This window comes from Nycticebus coucang, chromosome 22, assembly GCF_027406575.1.
Source record: "Nycticebus coucang isolate mNycCou1 chromosome 22, mNycCou1.pri, whole genome shotgun sequence".
In the NCBI taxonomy this organism is placed as follows: domain Eukaryota; kingdom Metazoa; phylum Chordata; class Mammalia; order Primates; family Lorisidae; genus Nycticebus; species Nycticebus coucang.
The window spans coordinates 29024483-29037226 of NC_069801.1; the positions used below are offsets into that span (position 1 = coordinate 29024483).

General features: G+C 41.5%; 1 protein-coding gene across 5 annotated transcripts in view; it reads right to left on the minus strand.

Moving 5' to 3' along the window:
- Nucleotides 1–12744, minus strand: part of KIAA0319L (KIAA0319 like) — a 133013-nt gene that overhangs the window by 30923 nt on the left and 89346 nt on the right. For all 5 annotated transcript variants that reach the window (XM_053576728.1, XM_053576726.1, XM_053576727.1 and 2 more), the window contains 4 exons: nucleotides 9385–9482; nucleotides 5097–5184; nucleotides 2817–2909; nucleotides 682–814 (listed from right to left, as the gene is read on the minus strand). In XM_053576728.1, the coding sequence (XP_053432703.1) occupies nucleotides 682–814; nucleotides 2817–2909; nucleotides 5097–5184; nucleotides 9385–9482 (412 nt within the window). The remainder of the gene's footprint in view (nucleotides 1–681; nucleotides 815–2816; nucleotides 2910–5096; nucleotides 5185–9384; nucleotides 9483–12744) is intronic.

Genomic DNA, 12744 nt, shown 5'->3' on the forward strand with positions numbered 1-12744 from the left:
AAGGCTTTGTAGCATACAAGGAACTGTGCAAACTGAGGACTGCTCTAGAGTCAGAGCCTTACTAATCACATCTAGAATGCCAACACTAGTTCCCAAAGATATTTTTTCCTCAAAAAAACCTCAAGAAAGATGCTACAAATCATATTCAAACATCAAACACACCACTAGTCAATGACAAAGATTTGGAGGTATCGTAAGTTGAGAAAGCATTTTCCAAAGGGAACAGACAAAATGGGAGTAAGTTCCTTACAGATTTTCCCTGAGAAAAGGCAAAGGAAGATGGGTGTTTTCACTTAATGACAGAAATCCTAAAGTATGTTTAGAGCTCTGCCAGATAAGGCTTCGATAAGGATTAACTATGGCAAATTCTGATCTACTATGCAAGGACATTTGCCCTAAAAAGTTGCCATTGCTGTGATAATAATCACCAGAGAGAATCAAAGACCATGTTATCAACCAGCTCCACAGTGAATTTGGTGTTTGCTAGAGTCACTGCTGTAAGAACGTAAGACTCATGAGAGAGAGGAAAAATGGCCTAAAGAAGCTGAATCCTGGGCGGCACCTGTGGCTCAAAGGGGTAGGGCGCTGGCCCCATATGCCGGAGGTGGCGGGTTCAAACCCAGCCTCAGCCAAAACTGCAAAAAAAAAAAAAAAAAAAGAAAAAGCTGAATCCTAATTTACCTGAAAGTGTAGTTTCCCGGGACGAGCTTACTTAGTTTTAATATGGCTGTATCTTCAGAAATCTTCTCTTCTCTCAGAGGCCCCTTCAGTTCCTCCCAGTGGTACTGGACGATTTTATCATCATCAGTGCTTTCTTGACCATAAAGACACATCAGTTACAATGTGATAAACGTAGGGTCTCAGTACTTATCCAGTTTACACAAACCTGGGCAACTACCCAGAGCTTTGGAGCTAGGAAAACTTTAGGAAATTATAGACTGTCTCTCTAGAGTGTTTCTTCCCTAGGAATATTGGGCCATTCTGCCTCTCTATGAGTATTCCACCACACAGTTTTCCAAGGACTCCAACCAGGAAACCTCTGGTTAGAATGCTACTGTATGAAAAAAGGTAAACACATAAAAAAATACTCAACCTTACCTAAAAGTTATGCAAATCAAAATTACACTTCACATACCGTTTTTTAAATTATGAGTTAATATGAGGGTACAACAAATGAGGTTACATTATTTGCATTTGTAAGGTAAAGTCCAAAGTCTGAGTTGTAGTTTAGTCCTTCGCTCAGGAAGTGTGCCATATACTCCTACATTGTACCTGATAGGTGGGAACTAATCAAACCCCCCCCCCACACCCCCAGCCACCAAGATGGCATTTTTTTTAACCTATCAGATCAGGAAAGACCAAAGTTTCATAACACATCATATGGGTAAAGGTGTAGAGAAAGAGGCCCTCTCTCATTAGTCATGGTAGAAGCATAAATTGATACAGGCTCTATAATTAGAGTAATTTGACAAGATTTATCTTAGCTCCTGCAATTCTTTTAGGAATTTACCATACAGATATATTTACACATGTTAAACATCATTTTCACAAGATTATTCATGGTAACGTTATTTGCAATAGGAAAAGAAAGAAGTAACCTAAAAGGTCATCAATAGAGACTGAAAATAAGTATGAATTCCTATGATAAAAATCATACATTCATATAACTGAATACTATATAATCATTAAAAAAGAATGAATAAGCAGTTTATATATTGATTCAGAAAAATTCCCAACAGGAAAAAAGCATTTTACATAACAGTGTGTATGCTTTCACTGTGTAAATAAGGGAATAAATAGACCATGTATTTTCTTACAGGTATAGAGTATCTCCAAAAGTGCACACAAAATAATAACATCATTGGTTATGTGGAGGAGAACCGGACAGCTGGGAGACAGGGAAGCACAGCTCTTCTCCTGCATTCCTCTACCTCTTGCTTAAGTTTGACCTATTCCAAACCATCCATAAACCAGTACTGTGTGAGCTCTTTCTACCATTCTCCAGCACAAGTGCTTCTTCCTGTTCTCTCTCTTCCCTCATGGCTCGCTATTCTCTTAGCCTCCACTTTCTGCCAGTCATCAACATAAAATGCTTAACCTTGCTCTCAAGTCCTCTGCTAAAGCAGCGACTGCCTCTGCCAAAATCCACTATCAGTACCAAGACCGTCAGGGTAATGGGGCCTTAATGAGTCTCAAAAGAAACTAAGCAAATACCAAGAGGTCAAGCCTGAAACCTCTTGCAAACACACAGCAGGCTCAAGGCCAGAAACCCAAAACTCCTCTCTCTCATGTTACTCATTAGGTGACCCTACTCTGCAGAGTGAAATGATACACAGCCCACGTGAGGGTGTGGAGCGCATGCCATGGGTCTCTCAAGGAGGGGGCTGGTACAAATCTTCTTAGCCAGTGACTCAGGCTGGGAAAAGCTCCTCAGTCAGGCCTCACTGTTACTTATCTTCCTGTGACAGGAAGGTACTTTGTTTCCATAACTGAAAAAGGCAACTCCATCTAAGCAAATTTGAAAACCAGAGAGTTTCAACTAAAATAATGCTAAACACATGCATAATCTCACTTTCTGACCATCTCGGAATAGAACTACTACTTCAGACAAGCTACATGGAGATTTTAAGTAGGGCCTGTCTGGTTTGTTACTTCTTAATCAGCTGCCTCAGATGGTTGGTCCCCCCATAACATGGACAAGATGACTGGCCTGGATAGAATGCAGACACAGCTGGCCCCAAATCCCCCATTAGAGTTTTCTACCAGAGTTCACAGTCAATGTTCTTCTAAAACAGCATGCTTAGGCAAGTACTCACGGCTGCCATCAATGACTGTAGAAGTAGTTGGCAGAGAAATCTCTTGGAACTGAGGTGACACAATAGCAACGGGAGGTTGATTCTTACGAGGTTCTGCCAAGAAAGTGACCCAGAAGAAATTGGAAGAGGGGCTTAATAAATCATAGGAGGAATATAAATCAGTTTTTACTACATAATTGATGGCTGAAGCATCACCACATGGGAAACTCACAAGGCTATCATTTCCAACATAAGACAGCTGGGAGTGAACAAGCTTCACATTCCTCCTAAGACTGTGTGTCCTGAGCAAATGCTTGTGTATTACGTTGTTGGTGAAAAGTACTACAGCAGCAAGTGACTGCTTTCAGGCAAGCCCAACTAGAGATGGACAACAAACAAGCTTTATGCAATAAAGGTCTTGGTAAACAACCTTCCCTTGGCATGGATCATGCTGAAAAGATGGAATCACTGGGTGTGATGTGACTATGGCTGAGTAATGGGAAGGGCTCAAACCACTCTGGTTTACCCTAATGACACTATGGTGTAAACCCAGTGGCCTTTTCTTTGAGAAATGATCAAATAGTTTTGATGCTGATCACATTTTTAAGAAGGTGAAAAGATGATCTTTACTACAAAGTTCAAGGAACGAAAAGTAAACCTATTACTAAAAAAGACAGAAAACAGTATTAAGAATTTGTGCAAAGGGTGGCCAGCTAAAAAACAACAATAACAACTGCAACAACAACCAAAAAAGCCAGGTGTTGTGACAGGCACCTGTAGTCCCAGCTGCTTGGGAGGCTGAGGCAAGAGAACTGCTTAAGCCCAAGAGTTTGTGGTTGCTATGAGCTGCGATGCCACAGCACTCTACCCAGGGCGACAGCTTGAGATTCTGTCTCAGCTCCGATAGCACAGTGGTTATTGGTTATGGTGCCAGCCACAAACACCTAAGGTGGAGAGTTTGAACCAGGCCTGGGCCAGCTGAACAACTGCTGCAACAACAAATAAAAAAATAGCTGGATGTTGTGGTGGGCGCCTGTAGTCCCAGATACCTGGGAGGCTGATGCAAGAGAATCGCTTAAGCCCAAGAGTTTGAAGTTGCTGTAAGCTGGGACACCATGGCACTCTACCAAGGGTGACATAGTGAGACTCTGTCTCAAAAAAAAAAATAATAATAATAATTTGTGCCAAGCTGGGTGTGGCAGCTCACATCAGTAATCCCAGCACTTTGGGAGGCCAAGGCAGGAGGATTGTTTGAGATCAGGGGTTCAAGATCAGCCTGGACAAAACATCAACACAACATACCCTCTATCCATAATTTTTATTTTTTAAATTAACAGGGTATAGTGGTGTGCACCTATAGTCCTGGCTACTCAACAGGCTGAGGCAGGAGGATCACTTTGCCCAGAAGTTCAAGGTTACAGTGGGCTATGATAATGCCACTGCATTCCATTGAGACCCTGTCTCTAAAAAAAAAAGGAAAGAATTTGTACCAGTGATGTGCCACTCTCAAATTTCTCTCAAAGATGCCTTGATATTGCACTATGATCCACCACCAGTGGCTCATTTAATAAGAATGATAGGGTTTTGCTTCCAAGGTAAAAGAGACTAGTAGGGGGCGGCGCCTGTGGCTCAGTGTGTGGGGCGCCGGCCCCATGTACTGAGGGTGGCAGGTTCGAGCCCGGCCCCGGCCAAACTGCAACAAAAAAATAGCCGGGCATTGTGGCGAGCACCTGTAGTCCCAGCTACTCAGGAGGCTGAGGCAAGAGAATCACCTAAGCCCAGGAGTTGGAGGTTGCTGTGAGCTGTGTGAGGCCACGGCACTCTACTGAGGGCAATAAAGTGAGACTCTGTCTCTACAAAAAAAAAAAAAAAAAAGAGAGACTAGTAGGGTAAAAACTGAGGAACTCTGTACAAAGGCCCCCGTTTCTGGAAAGAGAGCAGAAAGAGCTGGTCACTTGGCTGGTTCTCCTGCGTGCTTCTCCTAGGCTCCTGGCTTCCTGGTGTCTATTAATTACAACACAAGGTCCTCTCAGCACGGCCCCTTGGAGAAACCATTCTCTGCTAGACAAGCTACTGCTCAGGCCATACCATACTGCACTGTGGGCCATGTGCCTAATTCACTGTTCCAACTAGAACAAAGTCTGTATTTTGCTACTATGACCTTTATTACATTGAACTAGGAACTGCCCAATAAATACATTACAAGAACAGGAATTAAAAAACCTCAAAGTTAAATCTTCATCCCCTCAGGAGTCCTGCAGTGGAAGCAGTGGAGACACAGTCAGTGCTGCAAACACATACCTGGCTTGACTGTCACGTTCACATAGCCTTCCCCATGGGCATTTTGACCCTCTACAATCACTTTGAATTCATACAGTCCTGGAGTCAGCTGCAGAAGTGAGAGAGGATCTATTAGACAACTACAAAGAGCAGCAATTACACTGAGATAACATGTATACCTGAACTTCCACGTGCTAAATCTTTCATTCTTTTTCTTTTTTATTTTTTTTGAGACAGTCTCACTATGTCACCATCGGTAGAGTACTGTGGCATCACAGCTTGCAGTAACCTCAAACTCTTGGGCTTAAGCGATTCTCTTGCCTCAGCCTCCCGAGTAGCTGGGACTACAGGTGCCTGCCTTAATCCTGCCTATTTTTTTGTTGCAGTTGTCATTGTCGCTTAGCAGGCCTGGCCTGGGTTTGCACCCACCAGCCCGGTGTATGTGGCTGGCACACTGCCCAATGAGCTATGGGCACCACCCTTTCATTCTTTTCTTGTTCTTATTTTTTTTTGAGACAGAATCTCATTATGTTGCCCTGGGTAGAGTGCCATGGCGTCATAGCTCAAAGCAATCCCAAATTCCTGGGCTCAAGTGATTCTCTGGTCTCAGCCTCCCAAGTAGCTGGGACTACAGGTGCCCTCCACAACACCTAGCTATTTTTAGAGACAGGGTCTTGCTCCTGCTCAGGCTGGTCTCGAATCCGTAAGCTCAAGCAATCTGCCCACCTCAGCCTCCCAGAGTGCTTGGATTACAGGTATGAACCACTGCACCCAGCTTTCTTTTCTTGTTCTGTTTCTTTCTTCTTCTTCTTTTTTTTTTTTTTAGAGACAGAGTCTCATTTTATCACCCTTGGTAGAGTGCTGTGCCATCACAGCTCACAGCAACCTCCAGCTCTTGGACTTAGGCAATTCTCTTGCATCAGCCTCCCAAGTAGCTGGGACTACAGGCACCAGCTACAATGGCCAGCTATATTTTTTGTTGCAGTTTGGCCGGGGCCAGTTCAAACCCGCCACCCTTGGTATATGGGGCCCGTGCCCTACCCACTGAACCACAGGCGGCACCCTCTTGTTCTGTTTCTAACATGGAAAAAGTAAACTAGCTGAAGAGAGAAAACAATAAACTAAAAAAAAAAAAAACTCATGTTTTAATGTGAATCTTATTACTAGCTGACTCTAGAACACAGATGGGATTTCAATATCTCAGTACTCCCATTTTCTTTTCAGAAGAACATTAAGGGCCCAACCATCCTACTTCAAAGTTATGAAATTAAGATAATCAACTCTTCAAAGAAAAACATTTTGTAAGATACTAAATAGCTCCCAAATATCTGACTATTTTTCCCTCCTGATTTTTACTAACTGTATAAACATAATATAATGGAAAAAAAACCCAAAACAATAAAATCACCCACCATCTCACTATCTTAACACATCAACTCATCATATTTCTCTATTTCCTTCCAATCTTTGGCCACATACAAAAATATAGTTTTATACAGTTCATTTGTCCACAAATATTTACTGAGACCCAATCATTGTCCTAGGCATGGGGTTTAGAGATGAGTAAGGTAAAATCTCTACTTTCAAGGAGCTCATATTTCAATGATATTCAGGGTCTAGCTAAAATCAAGGTATCAACCTTTTTATTGTTTTTTCTTCCATTCATTTAGTATGAACACTTCCCCCAGCATGGTAAGGCCTTTTTTTTTTTTTTTTCCATTATTATTTCAGGTTAATGTCAGTGTACAAACAACCAGGTCAAAATATTTGATTTTGTTAGGTAGAGTCCCTCTGTGGTTATGTCCCACACTCAAAAGGTGTGCCAAACACCCCCACACCGTGCTCATTCAGTGGGAGCACCCCACCTCCTCTTCCTCTCTCATTATCCCATACCCCAACTTGAATTAAAATGAGGTTTTTCTCCTGTGTGGGCATGCATTAGATCATTATTGGCTTCAGGTATAGTCTTTTTTTTTTTGCAGTTTTTGGCTAGGGCCAGGTTTGAACCCGCCACCTCCAGTATATAGGGCCAGCCCCCTACTTCTTTGAGCCACAGGCGCCGCCCCAAAGTATTTGTGTTGTTTTTGCTGGTTTTTTTTGTTTGTTTGTTTTTTTGGCTGGGGCCGGGTTTGAACCCGCCACCTCCAACATATGGGGCCAGGCCTACTCCTTTGAGCCCCAGGCGCCGCCCCAGGTGTAGTCTTTTAATATTTTTTTAATATTTATTTTAATGACTATAGAGTAGGACACGAAAATATGTGTAATAATTCACATAAGCATTTGATATTATACATACCTGGGTTATTTCCAAATTTTCACCATATTATGATTAATGCTATAATGAACATCTTCCAGGCAACTGAATTTTTTTTTCTTCCTTTTGAATTATCTTCTTTGAGTAAATACCAATTGATGGCAAGTAGTATTTTTGACCACTTCCTCCTGGTACAGCCCTCCTTCCTTGGCTTTCTCTGTCTTTCCTTTCCTTCAGTTTCCTCTATCTTCCATCCTTAATTGATAGTGTTCTCTGGGATTGCAACCTCAGCCTGCTTATTTCCTCCCTCTGCACACTCTCCCTGGTTGATTTTATCTATTATTATGGCTTTAATTATCATCTATTTGAGGCTGATGTGCAAATTTATCTCCCTAGCCTAGACTTATCTTCTGATCTCTAGCCCCTCTCCCCCTAGCTACTAACTGGACACAACTAGATGCAAATGTCTCACAGGTTCTTCAAATTCACTCTGTCCAAAAAGGAATTACTCATCTACAAACCTGCCCAAACCTGTTTCTCTTTCCAGTGATCATTCACCCAGGTATCTAAGCCAAAAAGCTAGATTTATCCTAGACTTCTCTTCCCCAATGTGCACACTCAGTTCACTGATCATCAAATTTTACCAGGTTGACCTATATATTTTTCTCAAATTCACTCACTTTTCTCCATTTACACTGCCCTCACCTTCTTCTTTTTTTTTTTTAAGCAAAGATGCGAATTTATTGCCCACTTACCCAAAGGCTTGGCATGCCTGGATGCCTCACCTTATTCTTTAACTATTCATTGTAGCACAATTATTGAAAGCATGGGCCTGAGATCCAGAAAGCTCCAGTTCAGACCTACCATTTATTAGATTTGTGACCCTTGGCCAAATCACTTCGTTTCTCCAGTTTTTAGTTTTGTCATTAGTAAAAGAGACAGTGATACCTGCATCTTGGGGTTGTTAAAATAAATAATTGTATAAAACAATTAGCATCGTGTCTGGCACATATTATAGCTCAATGGGTGGTTTTTAATTTTAATTTTATTTATTTAGTTTTTTTACTCAAACTACTATCATTTTACATCTAAAGTTTTCAACAGATTCCTCATTGGTCTCCTAGCAATCTGCAATCAGAGTGACCTTTCTAAACTAAAGATCTGAACATTTCTGCTCCTTAAAACCCTTGAAAGACTCCCTATTCCATCTGGATAAAAGTCAAAATCCTTAATCTGGCACAAGAGGCTCTGCTCAATTTGGCCCCTGCATCTTTCCAACTTACTTGTGCCACTGCTTTTCTCATACCTTGGAGTCCAGTCAGGCTGAACCACATGTAATTCCCTTTTCCTCACATATTCTCTCTCATTTTGTCCCAGGTGCCAAACCTGGACATGTTGCTTCCTCTGCTTAGAGTACTATCCCTCCATCCTTTACCCACTAAGTCATTCACCTTTTATGACCCAACTAGGCAAACTCTAAGTAATCTACTTTCACTCCCTAGGGCTTCAATGATCCCGTGTACTAACCTATTGCACCACGTGTTATAATAAGCCTGTCAGTATTACCTATTAGACTTTATTGTCCTTAAACATTAAGAGTATGGTTAATTCACTGATAAATTCCAATGCCTGCCACATAACTAGTATACAATAAATAGTTATTCAATGAATGAATGAATGAGATTGCTGGGTCAAAGAATACAAATGTATTTATGGCTATTAATAACTACATTAAATCCCAAAAGGACTCAGCCACTGTACAAAGGCATGTGGCCACAAATAACCTAGCTCATCTCCCAAGTGCTAAAATCCTTATGTTACACTAAAAAGCTGTTTAGTGTATATTTTCAGCTATCACTGCCATGCTGGTACAGTCTTCCTACCATAAATGAAAATTTGAGAATCATACACTAACAAATACTGGATGTCAGCCAGCCAGACTTTTGGAGGATTCATTTCTGAAAGACTGTTCCCAACTTAAATGTGACAGAAAATTCTATATTATTCATTTTAGAAAATAATCAACTTCCTGCAAGTGAAAGGAGGCAAATTCACCTTGGACAGTTTGAGGATCTGGGAATGTTTCCCTTCCATCTCTCCACTGTAGTCTTTAGGATGAGTAATCAGCTGCCAGTCGTAGGTGTAGGTTTCTCCTATAGAAGGGCAGTTACAAAAATCATGAAAACACACACCTACACACACAAAAAGACAGCCGCATAGCCTGCCGATAACGAATCTCTTCTAAATCTTGATAAGGCCTTAGTTTTCAAGATTTCACCCCAAAGTCTGCAGGGAAACCAAACCATCTGCTACAAGAAATAGTGGCTTCTGCTGACTCAGCTATAAGTCAGAGCTTCTTCCAACTTTCTCTCAACAATGCTCACTCCTGCCACATAACCCTCGCTAAAAAATACCAGGTTGCTCTTGGGGTGGTATGCCACTGAAAATACATACCCTACCAACCATTATAGATGAACTCATTGGAAACAAAGGCCATTTTCTTACAAAACTTCTTTTGCAACAAAGAACAGCAATGACTTCTAAATAACATGGTTCAAAAATAGCTTCTTACAGACTGCTAACAATGCTCCTCTCACTGAGGTCATCACACCCTGGTGAGTTAAAACAGCTCCTTCATTCCTGCTGAGCTAAATAACATGCTGCAGAAGATGGTAGGGGATGGCCCATTTAAAACAGGCCCCACTGAAATTAATTAAGATCAAATGAAGCGCTAAATGGTCCTCATTTGCAGCTTGGACTGTATCACTAGGTAGAGCAAGGGTAGAATCCTATTATCAAAATGGAATCCCCTTCCCAGTAAAAGTGGTCTTAAATTTTTTAGAACAAAATGCATCTCTGGCTAGAAAAGGGTGGGATTTGGTAGAAAGGTTTAGTTTCAATTACTACTCAAAAGTAAAAAAGAGGCTGGATGTGTGGCTCACATCTGTAATTCTAGGACTCTGGGAGGCTGAAGCAGGAGGATTGCTTGAAGTCAGGAGTTCAAGACCAGACTGAGGAAAAGCAAAACCATCTCTATTAAAAAACAGAAAAATTAGCGGGGCATTGTGGTACACACCTGTAATCCCAACTACTTGGGAGGTGGAGGTAGGAGGATCGATTGAGCCCAGGAGTTTCCTGTGAGCTAGGCTAAGATTATGGCACTCTTGTCTGGGCAACAGGATAAGACTGTGTCTCAAAAAAAAGAAAAGAAAAAGAAAAGAAAACTCAAATGCTTAGAAGAGAGCTGTCTTTTCTTCTTATTTGATGAGTTCAAATGTTAAAGTTAATACATGGTACCTAATTCCAAGTTATCCTTCATCTGAAGGCCAGATTTTATTTTGTAAGCCTGGGACACAAGATCTTCCTTCTTTACATTTCTGTTTCCAAAAAATTAAAAAATAATGAAAAATCAAAAGATCTTCCTTCCTTCCCCCAAACCAGCCAGCTGTACCTGGCGACAGCTCTCACAAACACGTAGACTAAGAGTAGGTACAAGTTAGGGGAAGAGCAGTACAGAAAGCAAAAGGAACTTTCTTCTAATTATAGTCAGAAATTTTCTTCCACAAAGAAAACAGACTCACAATAGTTTAAGAACTGGCAATTTTATAATTGGGCTAACAAATACAAATTTCAAAATAAGGACCATATTCCTAGGACAGCAAAGCAATTATGCCTCCGGACAGAAATCTAGTGGAGAACAGGTCTGTCCCAATGCTGGCTGCAGGCATTCAGGGCAGTGGTTCTAAGAGGGAACCTCCAAATCCTCAAGCACTGGTTCTCAACCTGTGGGTTGCGACCCACAGGAACTGTATTAAAGGGCCACAGCATTAGGAAGATCGAGAACCACTGCCCTAGAGGATTCTGCTGGGCTGCCACAGGTGGGGGAGGTGGGGGTGAAAAACATGCAGAGTTGGTCCTGATCTTCGCCCCCAACCTTTGAAAGTTTGTAACCATCTACCTCCTAGATCTGATAAGGGCTGGAGGACTTGGGGAAAGATGTGTTTTAGAATACTGATGTGCATGGTGACAGTAACTCATAGAAATGTACACAGAAATATGGGTCAGGAAAGAAAATATAGTAGGACCAAGCACATCTTCACTGGAGTGGAGGCAATCACAGCCCAAGGCAGTTCTTTTTTCACCTCCATCTTCAAAGGCCACCAAACTCAATCATCTACCACCAAAAAAAAAGAAAAAAGCTTTTCTAGAGGAAGGTGAAATGAATTGATAAGAGAACCTCACTTTGAAAGCAGAAATATAGAACAGAGAGGGGAGGCCAGGCATGGTGGCTCATGCCTATAATCCTAGCACTCTGAGAGGCTGAGGTGGGTGGATTGCCTGAGTTCTGGAGGTCAAGACCCTATGTCTACGAAAAAACTAGCCAGGCATTGTAGCAGGTTCCTATAGTCTCAGCTATTTAGGAGGATGAAGTAAGAGGATCATTTGAGCCCAAGAGTTTGAGGTTACTGTGAACTATGCCACCATGGCACTCTACTGACAGCGACAAAGTGAGATTCTGTCTCAAAAAAAAAAACAGAGAGGTGATTTGGGTTCTGGAAAAGTACTGTTTACATAAATATAGAATTTAGTATTAAATCAAATTAAGAATACTGGAAATTGGAAATATGTGTACCTGAAATGAACCATACCCTGAATAGGAAAGGGTATTCTACTTGAACAACCTTTTAATAAGAGTAACATAAACCTAAGCAACCCAAACCTTCCATCAGAATATGCTTCATTTGGGTCATTCAGTCTTAAGAGAACATTTATGTGTTTATAAGTCAAACTCCAGTATGTTAACATTTACTCAACCTTGAGACTCAGATTAATCTGTTTATTTTGGCCGAAGACCTAGTAAATAGCAGATGTGGGCCAACATGGCTCATTCCTATAATCGCAGCACTGTGGGAGGCTGATGAGGGAGGATTGCTTGAGACCCAGAAGATTAAGTAAAAGGAATGCTCATATTACAAAATATATTGAAATAATGAATTAATCATCCCCCAATTTATATATTTTATATGTTTGAATTTTTTTTTTTTTTTTTTGTAGAGACAGAGTCTCACTTTATGGCCCTCAGGTAGAGTGCTGTGGCATCACACAGCTCACAGCAACCTCTAACTCCTGGGCTTAAGCGATTCTCTTGCCTCAGCCTCCCGAGCAGCTGGGACTACAGGCGCCTGCCACAACGCCCCACTATTTTTTGGTTTCAGTTCAGCCGGGGCTGGGTTTGAACCCGCCACCCTCGGTACATGGGGCCAGCACCCCACTGACTGAGCCACAGGCGCCGCCCTATATGTTTGAATTTTGTATTTAACATTGGACTTATCTTTTTTTAAAAAGAGACGAGGTCTCACTATATTGCTCTGGCCTCAAACTCCTGGGCTCAACTGATCTTTCCATCTCAGCCTA